At 39.5% G+C, this 21,760-nt stretch overlaps 4 protein-coding genes across 9 annotated transcripts; 1 reads left to right on the top strand and 3 right to left on the bottom strand.

The window, feature by feature from the left end:
- Positions 1 to 230: 230 nt before the first annotated feature.
- cwc15 (CWC15 spliceosome associated protein homolog) lies at positions 231 to 2,333 on the bottom strand. 2 transcript variants are annotated; one of them, XM_020635593.3, is made up of 7 exons: positions 2,254 to 2,333; positions 1,453 to 1,597; positions 1,148 to 1,260; positions 917 to 1,017; positions 716 to 826; positions 463 to 608; positions 231 to 379 (listed from the first exon to the last, which is right to left on the bottom strand). In XM_020635593.3, exons 2-7 carry the CDS (start codon positions 1,581 to 1,583, stop codon positions 250 to 252), a joined length of 732 nt encoding a protein of 243 aa, XP_020491249.1. In that variant the 5' UTR covers positions 1,584 to 1,597; positions 2,254 to 2,333; the 3' UTR covers positions 231 to 249. The 2 variants fall into 2 exon arrangements, with proteins under 2 accessions (XP_020491249.1, XP_020491250.1); XM_020635594.3 differs by having other exon boundaries at positions 1,453 to 1,594; positions 2,254 to 2,299.
- Positions 2,334 to 5,163: 2,830 nt separating this feature from the next.
- si:dkey-125i10.3 (zinc finger protein 185) lies at positions 5,164 to 14,555 on the top strand. 2 transcript variants are annotated; one of them, XM_065963379.1, is made up of 8 exons: positions 5,164 to 5,440; positions 6,086 to 6,121; positions 6,226 to 6,337; positions 6,581 to 6,661; positions 12,546 to 13,697; positions 13,795 to 13,857; positions 14,003 to 14,105; positions 14,220 to 14,555. In XM_065963379.1, exons 2-8 carry the CDS (start codon positions 6,112 to 6,114, stop codon positions 14,322 to 14,324), a joined length of 1,626 nt encoding a protein of 541 aa, XP_065819451.1. In that variant the 5' UTR covers positions 5,164 to 5,440; positions 6,086 to 6,111; the 3' UTR covers positions 14,325 to 14,555. The 2 variants fall into 2 exon arrangements, with proteins under 2 accessions (XP_065819451.1, XP_020491161.2); XM_020635505.3 differs by having other exon boundaries at positions 5,165 to 5,440; positions 6,083 to 6,121.
- si:rp71-1d10.8 (uncharacterized) lies at positions 7,238 to 12,539 on the bottom strand. Of its 2 annotated transcripts, XM_020635504.3 has the most exons (3): positions 11,122 to 12,539; positions 10,972 to 11,024; positions 7,238 to 10,491 (listed from the first exon to the last, which is right to left on the bottom strand). In XM_020635504.3, the coding sequence occupies exon 3, from the start codon at positions 10,483 to 10,485 to the stop codon at positions 9,187 to 9,189; it is 1,299 nt and encodes a 432-aa protein (XP_020491160.2). In that variant the 5' UTR covers positions 10,486 to 10,491; positions 10,972 to 11,024; positions 11,122 to 12,539; the 3' UTR covers positions 7,238 to 9,186. The 2 variants fall into 2 exon arrangements, with proteins under 2 accessions (XP_020491160.2, XP_029133493.2); XM_029277660.2 differs by having other exon boundaries at positions 10,972 to 12,539.
- plp1b (proteolipid protein 1b) lies at positions 14,552 to 20,451 on the bottom strand. Of its 3 annotated transcripts, none has more exons than XM_020635507.2 (7): positions 20,294 to 20,451; positions 18,160 to 18,346; positions 17,902 to 18,058; positions 16,743 to 16,920; positions 16,458 to 16,531; positions 16,183 to 16,248; positions 14,552 to 15,407 (listed from the first exon to the last, which is right to left on the bottom strand). In XM_020635507.2, exons 1-7 carry the CDS (start codon positions 20,295 to 20,297, stop codon positions 15,336 to 15,338), a joined length of 738 nt encoding a protein of 245 aa, XP_020491163.1. In that variant the 5' UTR covers positions 20,298 to 20,451; the 3' UTR covers positions 14,552 to 15,335. The 3 variants fall into 3 exon arrangements, with proteins under 3 accessions (XP_020491163.1, XP_020491162.1, XP_065819452.1); XM_020635506.3 differs by lacking the exon at positions 20,294 to 20,451 and adding an exon at positions 18,697 to 18,951; XM_065963380.1 differs by lacking the exon at positions 20,294 to 20,451 and adding an exon at positions 18,728 to 18,949.
- Between the last annotated feature and the right edge of the window lie 1,309 nt (positions 20,452 to 21,760).

Genomic DNA, 21,760 nt, shown 5'->3' with positions numbered 1-21,760 from the left:
AAAAAACTAAAGACAACTCAGATGTTGAATTACATTTAACAAAGTCGTCAACATTTCCATGAGCTGTAACTGACAGGATGTCACTCACCAACTAATTTATTTACAACATGTAAGCTATATCTGTACAAACACCAATGCATTTGAATACAGAATGTGTTTGAATGACATCTACAATTACATGCATGAGGGCAAAAAGAAGGAAGTGAGAAATGAAATAGAAAATAGTAAAATCTGGAAAAACAAAGTTCTTTATTTAACATATTTCTCCATAAATTTCTTATGGAACTCAGAGCGCAGCGTGTCGTTGACAAAGCGTTTTTCCTTTCGCGCTTCATCCACTCCTTTGGCGCAATTCTTGAACACAACATCGTCATCCCACCTAGAAAGATTTGAACAAATTAAACTTTGTTGTCTCCAAGTTGAACAACCCTTATTTACATATGCATGTTTTTGTGTAGATACCTTCTCTTGACCCTGAATGTGTTTTGAGTCTGGCTCATCTGTTGTTGCTGCTGCTGCTGCTGCTGCCCTGCCAAATTAATCAATGGATTGCCACTCAAGATATTCTCCATGCGAATCCTCTCCTCTTCTGCCTTTTGCTCCCGCTCCTAGGACAGAAAAGCAGCATATTTACTCAACAATTACCACATGTCCTAATGACCTAACTGTGATTTCTGAGCAGGTAAAAACACTTCAGTCTGAAGCAATTCTTTACTTTGCGTTCTTGCTCTTCAGCACGCTCCTTCTTGATCTTCTCTAGTTCTGCCAGAAGAGCTGCAGTGTCATCGTCGTCACTGTCCTCCTCAGAGTCCTCGTCCTCATCATCCTATTAACAACCAAACATCATTTGTAAGAGAACTTAATGAGCACAAATCACCCCTAAGTGTCCAGTAAGTCATGCAGTGAAAGCACTCACATCAGTTAGAGGGTCATCCGCATCAAGGTTGGCTGCTGGGATCTGATCCAGTCTGGGCCGCTTTGAAGATGATGATGAAGACGAAGATGATGTGGTGTGCTCTGAAAACGAGGGTCAACGCACTATTGTAAACAGCTGTTGTCATGGGCGTAAACTTGGTCAACATTTTATTTAGTAAAATCATTTGTAATAATCAGTAAAGCTTATATCTGCAGTAATACCATTACCAACCTCTTGGGCCCCTTTCTCTGGTCTTCTCACGTGCAGCTACACGCTCCTTCTCCTCCAGCTCCCTGCGGAAGTCACGGGCGCGGACCTCTTCGGGGGCATCCTGGGTCGGTTGCCTAGAAACAGGGAGTTAATAAAAACAGTTAAAACGTGCTTCCAATGTGTATCCTCAAACTCAGACTTAGCAGAAGAAGTAGAAAACAGTTGAGACAATATAACACTGGATTTCAATCAGTGTCTGTCGAAGAAGCAAGCAGTAAATACACCAACACACTGCTTAAAGTCACATTCATGTTTGATCCACTGACCTGTACTTGATCTTGGTGTGACCCGGTAGATCTCGACTTGAGTACTGCTTGGACAGGGCACTCAAATCACCTTCTCCTTTACCCCTCCCTCCTCTGGCTGGCTCAAATGTTGGCCTTGCAGCTGTAGTCATTTTTGATGGCTCTGCTGCGTCAATGCATGAAAAAAAACCCAGTTAATTTAGATATAAAACAAAACAAGACTGAGGATGGGAAGAAAAGACAGAGGCATCTCATGATACAATAATGAAGTTCAATCAGCTGATAATGAAGCAGACAGCTCTCCAATACTCATAACTAGGAGCCTCTTTATCATCAGGGGCAGGGCTACAATCTATTTTTCATAAACAGATTATGTTTTTCTCAAGTAATACAGTTTGTAGAGTACAAATGTGTGAATTAATTGTTGCAGTTTAAAGAGACAAGTCATGCAACATATAGAAACATTTTTCACTTTGAGGCAATAATTAAACTTTTTTAGTGTAAAACATTATACGGTTAAAATACAAGCCTCAACAATAAATCTGTCTATAAGTGTTTTTCTAAGACGTTTTCCCTTCATTTAAAGGCATATAAGATGTTTTGTGTAAGTAGCTCGTTATCCTGGTAGCTATGGCTTCCACAGCTAAAAGGTGCTAACATGCTAACATGATCAAACATCACTGTTGAGGTGGAAAATGAGATATATCGCATCTCCAGCCGGGAATTCACTGTCACAATAATTACACAAAGGTACATTTGTTGACGTATCAAAAGACTTAAATAACGTGTTTCAGAGATGAATTACAAAGCAACAACACTTACAAAGCTGCCACCACACGAAGAAACAGAAGCGCTGCTACTCGTGTCGTCACTTCCTGCAGATCGCAAAGCCTGCAAAAAGATGCATTCAAAGACACCTAAAAGTGAGAAATCACAACTACCTGCTGAAGGTATCATCCGGTATCAACTTTTTCCACTTCATCCTACATGTCTGGGTTTCTACCTTCATACATCTATGTAATCTTAAAGCGAATCTCTCTTTTTTTTTTAATCAGTGTTGAGCCTAGCAGTTAAACTTCAATTATTTTTCTGTTCAAATTCAAAAACTTTTGCTTTTTGGTCCATCTTGATGTGTGCAAACTAGGGATGGGTTTTGTTAGGATTTTATCGATACATACCGGTACTGCTTATCGATACCGATATTAACTATACTACTCTTCATCATTTGGGTCAAAAACTAAACACATGACATGAAAGATGTCTAATGTCAAACATAAAATATAAACATCAAGGGGATTCATTTTAGCTTTATGTTTCAAGGAAACATTTGTAATTTAAAATGACTATATTTTAAGTTGAAACATGTTGGAAATATATGTTACATATGAAATATATATAAGTAACCTCAAAAACTCTGTAGCATATGAACTCTTATGGTTAAACTTTGTATTTACCATTTCATTAGGCCATTAATGTGTAAAAGTCTACAATGTTCTCTGTGATGCTTCTCGTGATATGTTGGAGCTTTTCCAGCACACAGTAAAAAGCTCATATGTTAAAATGAGATCTTTATTATACTGAGACCAAATATATGCCAAATATTAAGTTATTAGTAGGAAATCCAGACACATTGCTCTTCAACAGGCCGAGGATGAGAGAGAGATAGATAGATAGATAGACAGAAGAGAGAGAGAGAGAGATGCATGTTGACAGAGGAGCAGGCGTGACAACCTTCAGGTAAATCATCAAAGGAAGTGAGCAGCATCTCTCTGTTAACGTTGACAGACAGCTGTCTCGCATGAACGATCCTCCACAGACTGAAGCTGAAGAGACATCGGTTGATCCCCCACATTATTAGTAGCAGGAAATACATCTTTGATCAGAATCATGCTGTTATCATTTTACCCAGACAAATGTGATGTTGTAAAGGTAATGTACTGATTTGATGATTCATCTGGCACATACCTGCCTGTAGTATATGAGGACAACTTTGAAATGCTTCCTGTGCACGTCACGTTGTTCCATATGTGTTTCTGGTGTCCTCTGAAGCAGAGCGTAGTGATGAGTGTCTCTGTGCATTAAATCAAAATTATTTTTTCTTTCCTTCAATCATTTTGCTCATATATATAGCCTATATCTAACACTCTTCTCATCTGAGCCTCTGCGCCCTCGCTCTTATTTGTATAACGCCAATTCTGAATAAATGTTCAAGACACTTTCCAAAAAGCAGGTAAAAAGCCCTTACTCTTTGTTATAATATATTAACCAAAGAGCAGGTAAGTAAAAGACCTTACTCAAATGGAGGTACATTGCTCTAAAATGAACAGGAAAAGCGAGCCGCAACTTGTTAATTTAAAACTATTTTATAAGACTCAACAGAAAAAGAAGCTGATTTTGATCTGGGGTGGCACACACACACACACACACACACACACACACACACACACACACACACACACACACACACACATTTTCCTTATTCTGCTGGTGGCCATATAGTCACAATTCTCAAAGTACAATCTCAATCTCAGATTTGGAAGAAAATATAACTTTTTAAACAAATTACTTTTATATGGCATTGAGTACAATGTGGGAAAATAAACACTCACTATCAGGTTCAAAATGTTCCCTCGTTTTTCTCTTCAACCATTACATTGAGCAATACGTACCTGTTCTACCACATCCCCCCTGTGTGTTCTGTGTTTGGAACTTTGTGACACATGACTTTCACAACTTCTGTTTTTTTGTTCTGATTCCATGCTGTTAGAACACCAGGTATTTCTACTGAATATGTTGGCTGAGGTTCAAGCAGGAAACCAACAGAGGAGGTTTTACTGGATTCCACACAACTTCTGAATGTTATCCATCTGAAGTCTTTTGTTACTTGGACAACTTCAATGCTTCCACAGGAGAAAAAACACCAGAAAAGCAAAGACAAAATATAAAACGATTTATGGCGCAACTGTACTGCACCGTTTTATCGCAGTCTCACTTATTATATAAGCACCAGTGTGTGGTGGTGAGGGATTTTGTAAGGCTGCAGTCTTTCATTCACTTTCGGGCCATATGTTAGGCATAAGTCTGCACAGATTGAGAAACATTTCATCAGTTCTCTTGATTTGTGAATGCAGTCCACAAAGAGGCTGTGTAACTTGAACAGATAATTAGATCCGCAATGAACAACAATATGAATTAATTAAAATAAGTAACTTGGCTGTGATGGAAAATTACACTTAAAAAGTAAATGGTGACCAACATACTCTGAACTACAAGCAGAGGAGACATTTTAGTTAATTATTTTATTTGTAAAACTACTTAACCATCAAAGACTGTGGTTTAGTTTGTTGGTGGCATGTATCCGTTTCACTAGAGAGATGCTTGTATCACTTACATGTAGAACAATGTATTCAAAGTTCCTGATAAGGCAGGGGATTACATTCCAGATAGTTAAAACTCTGATCTCTTTTAAACTCAATCATGATGAAAAGTGAAACAGCCTATTTTTTTTAAAGATCTGAAAATGTAAAAAAAATGAATCATGGGCCGCTGAGTTTCTGGAAACATTGACAGCATGTTAAGTATATTGTAAAGGACGTAAATCTGTGGAAATAAACACAGACCACAAGTCACTAAATTATAAGGCTGGCATAGATGGTGTAAGGTTGCCCCACACATAACTGCAAGCAGGAAAAACAATGAAAACATTTTTTTTATTGTGTTCTTTGAAAAGTGTGAAAACCTGTAAAAATAACACTCAAATGTAACATTCAACACATTGGTATATGTCTATGTCTGCACTCTTTGATTGTTATGAAAAGCAGCCCACTTGATAGAGCTGCACTGCAGTAGGTGTGGCACTTTCTATCCAAAAGGGGTGGAATCTGAAGAGACAGGGGGTGGGGGCTTGTGTTGACGTTTCTTGACCTGCCTGCCTGTATGACATTAATTCCCAGAGGACGCTCTACAGCACTGCGATTCCACAGCGCTCATACAGCTGACCAGCACACAGGTGAGATCACAACATGGTGCAGGGATGGACTTCATACTATTTCTGGTTTCATATTATCATATTATCTGTTTCTGCAGGGCTATGGCTCATTACAAAGTCAGAATTGCTGTCATTTGCTGTGTGTGCATAATGAATTTGACCTAGATAATTGATGCTAAATCTCCATTGAGGCTCATTCTATGAGATTAAAAGTGCAGGTCAAAATGTTAACTCAAGCTCAAAGAGTATACAAAGGAGAAGAACAGAATGAGAGGACAAAGTGAAACCTGACCTGACAGTACATCGTTTTTATCGCAGTCAATCTGCAAAAACTGTATTAATCTAATCTGTCAGGGTTGAAGTTATATTTAAACATACCATTTCAGTGAGCACTTACACAAGAATTAAAAACTCTTACATAAATACATAACGGAAGATGCCGTAACTGTCAAGAGTGATAAATTAACAAGAATACAAAATACTTTAATGTCACTTTTACAATCTGGGGGAGTTGATTCTGTGCAGAATGCAGAACAACAGGTACGAGATGCTGGGTAATCTGTAAACAGGTCTGAAGTCAGTGGGATGGACTGCTGCTGGAATAATTACAGGTCAAATGCATACCTTTCAATTCACACATTTTTTCCGATTAAATCATTTCAGTAGGTTGTTACATCTGAGAGAACAGCATCATGTCAAAAGGTAAGTCACATGTAAATATATATATATATTTTTTACTCAATTGAATTTGGCGTGCAGGTATTCTTTGTACTACTCCGTATTGACAGAAAATTTGCATATTGTAGAAGTTGACAGAAAACAGGTGTTTCAAACGACCAGAGTGCGGACTTCACTGAAGAACGATCTCAGCTGGATCCAAAAATCAAAACAGCCACAGAAAGAGCAGGAAAATGCAAGGTATACTATAAGTGATAAAACTGCAACATCAACAAAAAAAAAAGAATTGTTAATTTAAAGCATTATGGCACTTACTATCATGGATGCTGTTGCTAGTTTGCTTTCCTTTATTTAACTGATATTATATGGTTTAAGCAAAGCCACTTATGTTTGTTTTTCCACTTATTCATTATTACAAGTTCTGAGTGCACCGGTGAAAATGTTTTTGTTGCAATTTCAACATACTTGTGTTCTGTTTTATAGAACTGAAGAGGCTGTGGTAGAGACCAAACCCAGTCCAGTCAGGCAGAGCTCCTATGTCCTGTCCACAATCAAGAAGTTTGAGTGAGTGCTACTGACTGAATATTTAAAGATATAAATAATTCCTTTAAAATTTGACTGAGGGGGTGGATTGCTCACTGAGAAACTGAAAATCCCTCGTGTCATACAGTGGTTATAAAAGCACAGCTGCATAATGGTTTTATAATAGGCCTACAAACTGGACACAACATCAGTAGAAAAAACCCTGAGTTCTTACTGTGTGATAATTGTCACAGACGTATGTCCATCCATACAGTAGTACCAAAGTTTGGCCTGCAGATGTCACCTTTTTCACTTTATCAAACACGGTGTGAAATGCTTACAAACTCAACACTGCTCAACTGATATACAGTCACTTCTTCAGACACACATTTCATGTATCACTAAATGATGTACGAGTATTACATTTCATTGCATATTTGATTTAGTCAATGTAGTTTCACAACATGTTTGAAACAAGTTCTTGCTATTAGGTACTTTTTTTTTTTTTTCTCGCATTTTATAGATTTAATTAGCAATGAATTATGGGTTATTAATTCTGAACTAGTTGATTTTTAAACACTATATCTAAGCTTTTAACAATTTTTTGAGTTCAAAAAATTCTGAGGCTGAAACCAATTTATTCCAAGGCTGCAAAAACATACTTAAATGAAAAAGACAGTTATGAGAAAGGAGACACAAGACAAAGGGTGTTGGAGCGTCAGAGGAACTTTTAGCTTCCTGTTATGAACTCAATGTATTTCACTTGTATACTTAGAAATGTCACTTCTGAAGGCTAAACTGAAATTCTCCTTAGTCTGTGTTGTGTCAGTGAACGAAAACAACAAAAATAGGCTTCAGGCACACAAAATCCCCATATGTGACATTAACATACATAAACATGAAGTTAGCTCTGGGCTGCTTTAATACTCATGAAGACTAACAGTGTGATGCTGCCTGAACTGTGCTCTTTTTCTGCAATCTGCAAATACAAATCCTTCAGGGGTTTTATTTCCCCAAAGGCACAGAGGAACACACAGCTGCTCTAACACCTGCATGTTTCCCCTTCAACACAGATTCAGCCGGCCGAAAACGTGAATTATCATGATGACAATGAAACACACTTTGAGCTGTACAAATACCGTATGTTACCAGCCATTTATTTTTTTTAGTCAGAACTTGTGTGCTAATGCTAATGCAAGGATTTTTCTCAGCATAGATTTCGGATTTTATTCATAAAAAGTTTTCAATAATTATAGATTATGCCATACTAAGTGTTTTCTAATGCAGACAAACCGTCTACAGAGTGCCAAAATTATAAGTATTTATAAATGCAGAAGGGCTCCTTGTCTGTGTATTGTTGCAGCCAGACCCATTGCAGCAATATTACATCATCTGACTTTATCATCGCACACACACACGCACCCCCTTCAGTAAATTATTAAGTTTCTGGAACACATTTGTGCAGCAACAATAGTTACAAAATTCATTTATTCAGGTTTTTTTCCCCTTTACATAATTCTGTCGGCCTGTTCTTCTGTGTGTATAGAAAACACAACGTTTTTGAACACATATTTGTATAGACACCCATCAACAAACCAGCAGCAGGTTACACAGCTAATGGCTCGAGTACCTCCAGAATATTTGAGCAAAGAAATAACAGATTCCAGCCTAAGTGGTTTCACAGAGATGGTATCATTTCTCTTCTACACATTTAGAAAAACATTGTTCCCCCCCTCTGATCTCTCGGTGTGTTTCACACATCATGACTGAACAACACAAAGGAAACATTTCTAATTAGAGCCATTAGATTATGGCTTATTAAATGAGGTGATCTGATCATGCTGTAATATGTCAATTGAATGAAAACACAAGCTCCCAGCATGCAGCATGTTAACTAGCTCAAAGCTTTTGATCAAGGATCCAGTTAATTAGAAAATAAACAAAACGTTTCCGTATTCATACTGCTAGATGTGAGTTAGCTTAGCTAGCTTTCATGGAGTTAAACACAAACAACACAAAAAGACAGAGCTTAAGAGACTGTGTTCTACATCTCTGAATGTTACGGCTTGTTTAAACCATAGACTGTAAATATTAATATAATATAATATAATATTTAAACCTCTGACTCCCTGTCTGGCTTTATGGGGATATGATTAGTGAGCAGTTCAACTTAAGACTTTGTTAAGTTGAACTGTTCCATTTCAATAATATCATGAGGGCCTGAAGGGGTAAAGGTAAACAACATTTTGAAATAAAAAATAAAAAAATCTTAGAGAAAGTAAGATGTAGTTTTTTAGTATCAGAAATAAAAATGTTTTCTTTAAACTTGGACTCCACTACACTTAAACCTTTGTTATTCAACTTCTGAATCTGAGCACAACGTAGAAAATATCAGCACAGCTTGTTTTCTTTGAGCTGACAGACAAACAGAGCGCTCTAGAGGGAGGTACAGGGCTGTCAACACATTCAGTGTGTCAGATCGGATGATCGAATTCATCGTGTTTATCCCCATGTTATTAAATTAGTCCAGCTCTGTACTTGACAGTAGTCTCTCTGGTGGTGAGGAGCTATGAGGAGGGTCCAGAAGCTGTAATGTCCCTTATACTGTGCAGCCCCTGTGCTGATGTGGAAAGTGAGGCTCCTGCTGCCGACCCAAAGCTGTGGGACGGCGTTACATGACCCTCATTTATAGCAAACTGGTTCAGCGGGTAGATTCCACATTTCCTAAAGCCTTCCTTAACAGTCCTGATACCCTCACACTCCTCCACTACCTGATAAGTTCCTTTAAACACACCTGAGAACTCCTTCTTACTGACTGCAAAGTGAGTGTCAGTGGCACAACCGTCCCCTATGAGGGCCCCAAAACGCTGCTTCAGTAGAACAAAGAGCCCTGCATCGAGTGGCTGCAGGATGTGAGAACAATGAGGGGGAAGGCAGAGAAAGATGACGTCCTCTTTACGAGCGGCTTCCACCACCTCGAGGTTCACAGGAGACTTGTGGCCGTCGAAAATCAGCAGCAGGGGACGCTCCTTCGGTGCGCACGGAAGGAAGTGTTTGAGGAACCATTTCTTGAAAAGCTCAGAGTTGATACACCCAGTGTCTGACCATCCGTAGAGAGCATTCGGAGGCCCTTGTGTCTTGTAACAAACTCCTCCTGGGTAGGCCTTTGAGTAGATAATGAACGGGGGAATGTCCTCTCCAGCTGCGTTAAAGCAAGGCAGGACAGAGATCTGATCTCTTAAACCTGCCGTTGGCTTGCAGCCCTGACTGGTAGACTTGGGGAGAATCACCCTCCTCCTGCTGAGCTGAAATCCTGTCTCGTTGCAGTTAAAGATCTGGTGAGGTTTGTCTCGGAGCTCTCGAGCGTCCATGACGGTGTTCAGTAAATGAAAAAACTGGTCCACTGCTTCTTTCCTAACACACACAGACCTCCCTCGGACAACATTGTCCGCCGGCTGAATTGTTATGTTGTTTTCTTGCCGTTTTCGGAAATTAAGCCACCAGGTCTGTCCTAGTTTAGAGAACGCGACCCTCCGATGCTGCCGCTTATAAATGGACGAAGCAAATGACACCAGCTGTTGCTTAGTCAGCGGAAATCCATGCTTGGACATGTATAAAGAGAACTCCACCAAAAGCCCCTCGTCCGCAGATGTTATAAGCTGAGCTGGCCCGCTGCGACTCCCCGGTGTCACCCGTCCGCTGACTCTGTCCCCAAGTGACGATTTCGGGACTCCAAACTGCTTCGCGGCCTGTCTCACCGTGCACCTCCCAGACTTCACCTCGATCAGCGCTCGCTCCATGGACTCCTCTGTCCATTTCTTCTTCGTTTTCCTCCCGATTTTGTCAAGATGATTTCTCGATGGCATTTATTTCTAGGATGGCATTCAATGAAATGAATTACAATCACAACTAGCTTACAAATCTTAATGAATTCAGTTGAAAACAAAAGTTTCTCACGAAGACTCAACACATTCAGTAGTTTTCATCTTCTGTGGTCTTTCACTTTCACCTTGACTACAATGAACAGCAGATAACACACAGTTCTCTGATATGGGAATTACATCATATCCTTATTTATAAGTGCAATACTCAGAATTTGCAGCAGCAGAGTCCCAAACACATCTTTTTTTTCTCAGGTGATTTTTCTTTTTCCAAAAAACATCCAAAAAAACCCCTCTTTATAATCGACTTTCTAACAAACTTGTGAAAAAAAGAGCTCTTAAAATAGTAGTAGAACATCTCCATCAAGTTATCTTTCTTTACTCACAGTTATTCATTTAGCCTCTCTTGCCCTAAGGTTTCAAAGATCTCCTTTAGTGGAGGACTACATGTTAAAACTACAGGTCACTTACTTGTTTTGGGCAGCCGTCGTTCTTCTCCTGAGTTTAATGTGACGCTGAGCACGCTGTTATCAAGAGGGGGGGGTTAATTCATTGTTAAATATATATCGTGACAGAAGGTTTGAAATACGCGGTTATCTTTAACCAGGACAGAACACTTACCTGCTTAGCATGAAATGGCTAACGCGGATACACAACAATCCAGGAAGTATACCGGAAGTTACGCGACGAGTGCCGTCAAAGTAAGAGTATAAAAGTTCCTGTTTACACAATAAGTGTATAACCCTGAAGACAAACGTGAACATAATAAATGTCATCCTATCAAAGTACAGCTACGAAAGAGAGCTGGAATATTTATGAGAATAAGAAAAGAAATCAAACCAAAACTATGGCAACATTTTTTCTATCTTTCTCATATCAAATTGTGCACCCTTCCCCACCTTTAGATGGTTTGTGAAATGTTTGCTGTTAAATAGCCTATAACACCATCTTAACTAGTTAGTTAGTCATATATGAGTACACCTTGTTTTGAGTATGACACAATGACCAGTATTGCATCGGTTGTGTTACTCTCTGCTCTGCTCTTCTCTTGGACAAAAAAACAAGTGGAGCATGACCTTACGATCGATCTGGAGCTGAATCATTATTGAGATGTTTTGCGACTGCAGGCATAATTGACTCTTGTCCAATATTTGTGCCTCTGATTTATTGCGTGCATCGCTCATAGATGAGACACAATCTGGGACCAAATTGACTCATGGATGACTGGATCAGTAGGATTATCAAGAAAACATCTCCACCCCTCACTTCAGAGTAATGTGTTTTGTGGCATTTGAACTGTTAACAAGCGTTTGTTGATATTTAATGCCGTATTTATCTGCTTTACTTCATCAATAAATGTAGCTTGCTTGTTCTGTTTTTTTTTACCACTCAGCTTAGATTATTGCATCTTTTATGTTAAACTTGTTGCGCTCATCCTCTAATAAGTGACATTCTGTCTTGGAAACATTTTTGTGTGTAGGACATAGATGAACCTCTCACACTTTCAAAAAGAAGAAACTCTTTAAACCATTGTATTGCAGCCCAGTCAGCCCTGATGGGAATTTGAGCCTATAGTGTGAAGCTGATGAAATCTTCCTCTGCTTGTGTAAAAAATTAATTAGCAAGATATAACTATCTATTTTCAAGTCTTCTCAGTTCTTACAGGTTATACATGCCAAGGTTTTTTCCAAGGTTGACTTCTTGTTCTTAATCTGTAGCTCAGAAAATGATCCGTTGAGTCCTCTCCACAGACACTTTGTTCAGTCTAAGAGGCTGTATACTGAATTTTAATAACCCACAAACAGTGAATAAATTGAGCAACTATTCATGGTTACCCTGTAAATCCACTTGTTTCAAGGTTTGAACACCTAAACAAATTTTTACATACATTGGCCTAAATATTTACTGTATAACTTAATTCTTTTCTGTTCCACATTTTAGCCTAATCAGGCAAATGTTGAAGTTACTCCTCCCCAAAAAGATGGGTATTCTTCTTCATGTGCTTTTTTTGGATGCTTGGAATCAGTATCTGTCTTCTGTTACAGGCCCGAAGCACCTGCTGAGCGAACTATCCAAAATGATGGACCAGAAATATCTATTTCCAACACAATTGCAGAAAACAAGGGAGCAAATGCAGATGCGTCAGTTGACAAGATAAATGGAGAACACATAGAGGTGGCTGCTGAGGTCTCTGCAGATGTTCTTGTAGAAGAATGCATTCACAATGGAGAGGCACAACCAGTGTCTTCTGCAGAAGATAAAGCTAAGCTACAAGTTGCAAACTCAGTTGCAATATTAAAGGAAGAGGTTGCTGATACAACCGTTGAAGAAGCTAAGATCTCTGCAGACACTACAGTGGAAGATCATGTTGTCCATGTTGCACTTCCAGTCGAAGTCAAAACTCAAGAAAAACCTGCGCCTGAACCAGAGTCAACAAATGCAACACTTGTGGAGGATGGAGCAGTTGAACCAACAGTTCAATCTACAGAGGAGAGTCACCCTCCTGAACAGGCTGCAAAAGAAATGATTAAATCTGTAGTTGAGGTCTCAGTGGAGTCATCATCTGACAAGACTGATGTGACTGATGCCAAGCCAGGAGAGGATAGCGCTCTCCAAGAAAGTGTTGAAAAAGTTGCAGAGTTATTGGCAGAATCTGAGTCTGAGTCGCCCACTCAAGCTGTTACAGAGGAGAGCTGTGAGAAAGATGTTGCAGAAGAAACTGTTGAAGCCACAGCCGCTGTGGAGTCGTCTCTTAAGACTCCTGATGTGACTCAAATGGAAAAAGAAGAAGCTGCCCCCGGCAGCCACAAGGAACCAGTCCCTGACTTAGGTGCAGATACTGTATCTGTATCCCCCACTAAAGTTGCTGCTGAACCTGAAGTGAAGTCTGTGGCATGTGAAGAGTCTGCAGCCTCAGCAGAGCCACTTTTAAAGACAACAGTTGAAGAGGTAGTTGAATGTGAAATCCAGCCTGTTGTCGAGCAAAGTGTTGAACCAGCTCCTGAGAGTGCTGCAGATCCTGTGGTGGATGATGCTGAAGCTGCTCAGGATACATTCACCTACAGGGTCATTGAACTGACAGATGCATTAGATGAGGAGACGGCCACTGATGAAGTTGCTCCTGAACCTGCGACAGACCTGAAAGAAATCCACACAGAGGAGACAAAAGTGATCCAAGACCCTGATGTTATAAATGAGTGAGTGAGCTCTCATAAACAACAGGAAACAAAACATATTAATGTGGAATATTCATATCTTTTGACTTATCCCTTGCCTATTACTTTTATTTTGTAGCTCTGAAGTGATACAAAAGCCTGTGGAGGAGCAACAACCAACATACACTCTGAAGGAAACCAGGTAATGTCTCACTTTAAAAACAACTCTTTAGAGTTAGGTCATGCAAAGTAGGGTCTTCAAGTACCTTTTTGTTTGTTTATTGGTGTAGATGCAAAGTTCATACACAAAGGGGATACTCTTTTTAAACACGTTCTCTCTTCTGCAGCAATGGAATACCTTTTTGTTCGTTCTGTGACAAAATAATTGATGGAAACATAAAGATCAGCTTCAGTGAACCTCTGGTGAGGTGCCACCCTGACTGCCTCAAGGTTTGTTCTTCTTCTTCTCTTGTAAGGAAACATACTGCTGTTGCTTTGTATTGAATCTGACAGGCTCTCGTCATTGCATAATTTTAAAATTGAGTGTTTTTTTTTCTTCTGCAGTGTGGTGTGTGTGCTCAGGCCCTGGGAGATTTTCTGACCCCCATGTTTTTGCATAACCAAGTGATCCAATGTGATGGCTGCTTTGCAAAAGCTCTCAAGACCTAAAGCCTAACTGGGACAAATATGTCATCAGAGAAGACCCAGAGCGTTCTGTGATTAATGTGTTGTTTGGAGTGAGAAACTCACCACTGCTGCCTTATCTGTGCATTTCCACACTGGGTTATTTTTTAAGGACATGGTGCATTGTCAGGGGAAGGGATTCTGTTTGGATTGAAACACTTTCTTTTATTGCAACATTGCATACTGGTTTAAATAAAATGACAGATTACTGCTTGAGATTTAAATGGTTTAATCAGCCTTAATTTTAAATGAGCACACACACATACACACACGAATCACCTGGAGGCCCGTTATTGAAGCATCAACACCTCAGGAACTTAAAAAAAAAAGCATAATTGAAGCAGTAACCAAAAAACATCTCCAGTAAAATGGGTACGCTTTTTTTGTTTCATCTTACTCAGTGCTGTTCAAGCAAAGCAGAAATGTATTATGAGTGAATTCAAAGTACATGTATTGTGAGTAAAAGTACAAAGAGAAAAACTGTATGAGGATTCACCTTACACTCACACAGAACTTTGGTACATTCAGCTTCACTTGCTTTAGTTGATAATGAGGCAGCAGAAAAATCAGAATCAAATATATGCATCAGTAAACTCTGGGCGGATGATACGCAGTTATGATTTGCAAGGCGAGCTGTCATCGCTTTTAATTATTCATGAAACGTCGTACATCACAATCTGACAACAGCATCAGCACCGATGAAGCTTCACAAAAAGTATCAAATGAGAGACACGTCCCGCGAGAGGGAAAATGAACAACAAAGCCAAGAGAATCATCTGAGGAGAGGAGAGGATTTGTTGCTGGATGTGCTGGGTGTGAGTAATTTTCATCTCTCTGTCTGTTGTTCATACGAAAAAATTACGTCTGTTATATGAGATGTCTGGAGAAATACTTAAGGTTTTGAACGGGCTGAGTCCCAGAGGATGAATGCTGCATGTGCTGACTTTCCCTCTGGGATCCAGTGGATAGGGGTTGACTGGGTTGGAGGTGTTGCCGTTAGCGGACCCCTTTCCTGCCCAGGAACCTCAACACTGCGTAGTTGTAGGTGGTGGCAACCATGTACAGGAACTACAAAGGATGACATTCAGATGGTGGTATTAATAGTAGAGCAAATATCAATGCATGGTTAACTACAAGGTTTGAAAAGTACTTTTTTAACGGGCCAGTACACATTATAGAATGAACATTTACTTTCTTACATCAATAGGTATCTAGCTATGAGAGTAGTTTTGTTTGGAGTAAGGTTTTAGCTTGTTTTTTTGTTGTACTAAGTAACTTTTTTATTATGAGGTATATTATTTTGATTTTTTTTACATCACCAACACTCATATACAAAAAAATCTTACAATCTCATTACTGAGACAATATATAGAGACGGAACAAACTAGACAAAATGTAACAGAAAATGCAACATGACAACACAAATGATTTTGTTTCTCCTGTACACATACCACTGACTACGGCGATATCCTTCTAACTTTACATATTTCAGATTTACTGTGAAGTATAGGTCGGGACTTTTTCATCAGTAGGATGCAGGTTCATTCATAACTAGTTTTTTTTCTTTTATTCATTTTTTTCATTGTTTAATGCTTGACTTTCATTCATCTCATCTCATTTGCTGGGCAGACAAATATTTCTGAACCTGGCCAACCCAAAAGACTGAACTATGTGAATACGTCGTACTACAATTAAACATGTCATGTCTTTTTGTAAGTTGGGTGAACTAACCTTTAAAAAGTAAGCACACTTGAATCAAATGTAAAGTCTGACGGACTGAGTCTAACTCCCTCTGAGTCTGAGTCTTACCAAAAAGCATCAAAATGTCAAAGCAGTTGCTCACCAGTGCTAGGAGAGTGATCCCGGCACCAGCAAATGTGGCAATGTACAGGTCATAGGTGACATAGAACTGTAAAAAATGCCAAACAGAGTTTAGTTCATATTTATTCAAAGAATTAAACACATTACTTGTATTTTTGTGTCTTTTTATTAGATACAAATGCTAATTCTCTTACACAGCCATCCTCATTCAGAAGATAAATTGATTCTGCACAATGTTTTTAAAATGAGGAAGCAGATTTGAAATACTAAAGAGTTCGATTGGATTCATCTACTCACTTCGCTGGTTTTGCAAATAGATGCCAAGGTCATCCCACAAGCTTTTCCTGGCATCGCGTTCCACGGGAGCAGACCTTAAACGGAGACATGACGTAAGTACCTCTGACTGTCGCTGAATCATGATGAGTTATGACGCATTTTAGTTCTAACTTGCACACAGCAAATCCGGGAAAACAGTAGTAGATCAAATAAGATAAAGGTGTAGTTATCTCCATCATTTTACAACTTATCCACTAACACATTTAGATTCTCCAGATCTGGTCAGTCATTACATAAACAACTCACCGAACTGCCTGGCGTCCATGCAGATCCAGCCGTGCTGATTGATGCTGGGGGTGGTTTCAGCCAGGATGTTGACGGTGTGGCAGGTCTGCTCCATGTTGAACAAGAAGTAGACCGGGATAGCAGACAAGGCGAAGACAATCAGCCAGATGAAGGCCAGGATGTACGTCACAACGATGAACTGGAGAAATAAAAAAAAGTGCATGGAAATAGTTTAAGTATCATCATATCATTAAATCAGCTATCAAACCAGAGTTTGTGATTCTGCTGAGAAGCTTTCAAAACCACAGACTGCATTCGACTTTGTTTTACAATATGATATATTTAACATCATTATTTCTTTTTTTTTCTTTTTTTTTATAAATGTAAATGGATAGAATTGGCATAATAAATCAGCCCAGCCCCAACATTCAATAATGCTTTATGTCTTCTTAAATATAACAACAAGATGTTGTTTCTCGCAATGAAGAATTTAAAATAAATCGTATTCATGTCAGGACAGTATTTAGGTTCTGGTGATACACAAGACTTGAACTGATGACTGAGATGGCTGTGGCTAAAAAAACCACGAACAATAAAAAGATATAGGCCATAACATTTGGCATAGTGTGTCTCATACAACCAATCATTTCACAGTAATGTCTTAGATCTCTGGAAATTGTCTGATCCCTTTCTTGGGGCATTAATTAAGTTAATTTGAATGAAAGATTCCTTTCTTTATGACAGATATGCTTTCTAACTGTTGCCTCAAAATATGATATTAGATTAAAAGAGTGTATCAAAGCCGTTCATACCCTCTGCAATCAGATAACAAAATGCTCCCAAAGATGAATTGTTCTTGACAGTCTTTTTATCCTTTGATCATGAAAAATCCTGTCATCAAGACGGCTCTTTAGATTTTTTTTTTAACTAAGTTTCTTTGTGGCCTACTTAATAACAGTACTTCTTTTAGAACTTATCTCATATTTAGCACATATGTATAATTTATTGTTGTCTGCACGCACTGTTTTCTTAATATAAAAACTGAACCAAACCAATCACCGCTAGTGGGATTTATAAAGTTGGTTGAATTAGCAGTGAAGAAATCGCTATGGATCCTCTGAAGCCTACATGGTACAAGTTGGCAATGATGTCATAACCCCCCCCCCCTTGTTATTCTCACCGTCAGGCTGAGGCAGCGGCCACAGTGGGTGCTCCTGAATTCACCAAACGTCTGCTTGACAGCACTGGTGGCGTAGAAACCCTCAGCCAGCAGAAGGATGCCAAAGAGGAAGAAGAATGATGCAAGGCCGTAGATGACGTACTGGAAGTATTTGATACTGAGAAGTTGGGAAGAAGAAGCGGGAGTAATCAGAACAATTTAACAATTCTCAACATTCCAAAAACCACACTCTAGATGGTGAAATGAAGTGTTACTCACAAGGAGGCCATGATGGCAAAGTCCTGAACATTGCGGGCAAAGTAAGTCTCCACCAGGACTGCGGTGTTGGTCAGCGCTTCATGCCCACAGCCACAAAATAATGCCATGCCAGCATAGCACAGCAAGGTGGCCACCAGGGACGGGTAGGGCACTGCCCCGAGGCAGCGGATACAGCAATCATAACAACCTGAGGGGGCATAATAAATCAGCACACAGGCGGCACACACCGCACATATTACCACACAGCACATCTACGCCACTGTGGGGGAGCTATGAAATAGGCCTTGCTCTGTCTGCACATCCATGTACACACACCCCAAACTCAGCAAGAGGCAAAAAAAAGCAACAGAACAAAAAAAAATGATGCAGTAGTTCAAGCAAAGTTCAAGCAGCGACTCCCATCAAAAGCGTCCAAACAAAAGTGTCTTCACATCAATCTCATGCACCTCTTCCAGTGTAAGCAGTGCTGTTGAAGCAGGTAGCAAACATCCACAGTGTTAATAAATGCATTGGCAGAAATGGGATAGAGGAAAGCACCTAAGGCTTTGCAAAGCCAAGGCTGCCTGACCGGAAACATTTGCTGCTTCTGATCCTGTGCTCCACAACAAGAAAGATCCCAAAGCCAACCAGGGATGAACAAATCTGCCTAAAAGCTTTTCCTAAAAGTAAAATAAGCCCCTCTGACACGCTGATTTCATCCGCATGTGAAAGGTCCTTCGCCTGTACCAACACCTCACAGCACAAATCAGGTCCTGCCCTCTGTCTCCAGTGGTCACAGGCGTCACCAGGCAAAAGTGAGAGATGGTGGCCTCAAGAAAAGGCTTCTCTTTGTGGCTGCAGATAGAATATCCATTGTTTTTTTAGCCACGTTCGGGGAGGAACAAAGGGCAGCGGTGTCAAACAAACAAAGGCAATAGTGCCACAATACACATACACACACACACACACACACACACACACACACACACACACACACACACACAAACACACAATGTAGTAAGTTGTGGCAGTGGGGTCACCAGGACTGCATCTACACCACAGGCAATGTCACTACTCAAGCCATCCTCCACCCACAGATGGCTGAGACTGGTACCACTGAGAGTTGATGCCAGCAGAGGGTGTATTCAAGTGTTCAAAGAGCAAGCGGATCTTTATGAGCAAGGGGCAATTTGAATGGATCCACAACAACAACAACAACAACAACAACAACAACAACAACAACAACAACAACAACTTAAAATATATATAAAATAAGAGTTATGTAGTTTTAAATGTAGAAATCGGACCTGATTCAGAGGAACGAAAACATTCAGATATTTCACAGATAACAGGATTTTAGTGGGAGGAAACACTAAGTATGTTAAACAAACTACTTCTAAAGTATAAATAGAAGCAGCAGAATGAGGACCCCAAATATGATTGTGCCCGTGGACGCCCACTCTTCAGCTGTGTAGTTACATTAACAAAGTGACAGAGGCCATTATAGGCCTCTTTATTCTGTGCACAAACCTGCATAACAGAAACAGTAGATGCCAGGTTGTCAATCAGGACTGGAAATCTGTTATAAAATGTGCAAAAGAAAGCCCACGAGATGCCTGTGAGTGAGAAAAATGGTTGGCAGAAGTTGTTTTGGGTCCTCAGTTCTCATGGAGAATAGTTAATTTATGCCTGCAAAACATGTGGGAGTATTTGACCTCTTTCACATGAGTGACCTGGCATGGCCCTGGCATGATGAGACTGTTCGTCTCTGTCTGCAGCTCTGAGTGCAGTCTGCTTTATGGGTTAAAGGGTTAGACGAGGTAACAAGGACTGCTCTCTTTATTCAAAAGCAATAAATCCTGAGAGACTGTGCTGTTTTCTTCTCAATCTTCTGAAATTGTCGTTGTATGTTAACAAACATCATATATGAAGAATAAGAGCAAAGTGTGATTGTATGAATAATCCATATGTGGATATAAAAATACTTCAACACAAGGCTAAAGCAGCAAATCTCTCCCACGGGGCAGAAGGGCAACACGATGACTGAGGACAGCAAGGATATATTAAAGGCAACATTAGTAAGTTATTGAAATCCACATTTTCAAATGGCATTAATAATAGATGATAAGAGTTATTAAAAATTCGATCCACTCACCCATGTCGAGAAAGAAGTGCGCGGGTTATTGAAGTTTTGCTGGTTGGCTTTGTGACTCTGATATGAGGATATGAGAAGTTATTCCCCGCCACTCCTATATGAATCTGACTCGCGCTTTTGTCTCATCAACAATAGATAGAGCACATCTCCCCGAGTCACATCTTAAAGTCACAAAGTCCCATTTCAGCTGCCAGTCATTATTTATAGAGCCATGGGTGTAGGACAGGGGACACAGAGCAGCTCACAAACTTGAATATGAGAGTTTATTGGTATTTGGGGATGTTTTCTGTATTTCAGATGTTCTGAAAAATTCTTGGTGCATACTTTAAGTAGACAAATACACATGAATTATGATAGATATTTATGTAATATTACAATATGGCAATTAAGTAAGAATTTGACTTTTGCTATGGTCAGTTAGAAATATTTAGTTTTCTTATGCAAATGAAAATGTATTTAAACTTAGTTCAGCGCTTTCAGTTTATGTTAACCCACAGAGTTGTTAATTTTTGTGCATAGTGACTTCAATTACCTTTCACAACAACAACATGCTTTGTAATCAATCTGCACACACACATGCTAGACATCAGTAAATTGGATTGAACATGTATAAGCGGCATCTTGAGAAACAAGGAAAGAGAAGAGGACTGCACAGACGAAATAGTGAAATAAATTGAATCGGCAGTGACTGACATGGATAAAGTTGACTAACAAGGGTGACATTGACGGTCGGATCCAGCTGCTGCCCTCCTTCCCTCCCTCCCGCATGTTTGACCCAGTTGATGTCAAAGCTGGGATCAGTACAAAGAAGCCAGTGTGGAGCAGGAGGAGAAAACACAATTTTTTTGGAGAAGACCCTCATCCTATTTATGCTTCACATTTTAGGCCCGTGTCAAAATGAAAATAACTGAAAAATACATGATCTACTACAAAGTATTATACTATATTGTTTTATATTTAAATGAAACACTATTAAAATTGTACTCTTGGTGTAGTAAAATGTATTGCAAATGAAGCTAAAGACACGTTGACATTTCAATGACCCAGCTAGATAATCCTCCATGTAACAATCTTGTTCCACGAACAAACAGGCCATGGACTTACATGTACACACCACTGTTAAGATGATGTCTTTTAAAAATAAAGCTGATTGATTGGTAAATTGTTTGGTTTGAGTTTACAGTCTGTTACCTTTTGTCTCTAAAAAACACAAAACAATGACAGATCAAATAATAAGTATGTGGAAAGGGATAATGACATCCACTTTGTTAAGCAGTGAGGGAAGGGTAAAAGAGGTCAATGCCTTTGAAATCTCAGAAAAATGTGTGTGAGAGAGAGAAAGAGTGAGAGAAGGAGAGGAGAGCATTAATTAACCTCTGTACTGCATGTGAGGGCTCAGAATGGCTGTCAGCTTTACTTGAGAGATGTAAATTAGCAATAATGTTGATTATCAAAGGCGGGGATTAG

This window comes from Labrus bergylta, chromosome 14 (genome assembly GCF_963930695.1).
Source record: "Labrus bergylta chromosome 14, fLabBer1.1, whole genome shotgun sequence".
Taxonomy (NCBI): domain Eukaryota; kingdom Metazoa; phylum Chordata; class Actinopteri; order Labriformes; family Labridae; genus Labrus; species Labrus bergylta.
The sequence above is the reverse complement of the archived record's forward strand: the minus strand, read 5'-3'. Positions and strand labels throughout refer to the sequence as shown.

Excerpts from the sequence above, each read along its gene's own strand:
- cwc15 (XM_020635593.3), bottom strand. The coding sequence starts at position 1,583 with ATGACTACAGCTGCAAGGCCAACATTTGAGCCAGCCAGAGGAGGGAGG. Across the intron at positions 609-715 it reads CTGAAGAGCAAGAACGCAAA|GAGCGGGAGCAAAAGGCAGA; the intron begins GTAAAGAATTGC and ends TTTCTGTCCTAG. Across the intron at positions 380-462 it reads ACATTCAGGGTCAAGAGAAG|GTGGGATGACGATGTTGTGT; the intron begins GTATCTACACAA and ends AAATCTTTCTAG.
- si:dkey-125i10.3 (XM_065963379.1), top strand. Across the intron at positions 6,662-12,545 it reads TCCACAATCAAGAAGTTTGA|GCCCGAAGCACCTGCTGAGC; the intron begins GTGAGTGCTACT and ends CTTCTGTTACAG. Across the intron at positions 13,858-14,002 it reads TACACTCTGAAGGAAACCAG|CAATGGAATACCTTTTTGTT; the intron begins GTAATGTCTCAC and ends TCTCTTCTGCAG.
- si:rp71-1d10.8 (XM_029277660.2), bottom strand. The coding sequence starts at position 10,485 with ATGCCATCGAGAAATCATCTTGACAAAATCGGGAGGAAAACGAAGAAG.
- plp1b (XM_020635506.3), bottom strand. The coding sequence starts at position 18,736 with ATGTTTCCGGTCAGGCAGCCTTGGCTTTGCAAAGCCTTAG. Across the intron at positions 18,059-18,159 it reads TTTGCCATCATGGCCTCCTT|TATCAAATACTTCCAGTACG; the intron begins GTGAGTAACACT and ends CCAACTTCTCAG. Across the intron at positions 15,408-16,182 it reads GGATCACTCTCCTAGCACTG|TTCCTGTACATGGTTGCCAC; the intron begins GTGAGCAACTGC and ends CATCCTTTGTAG.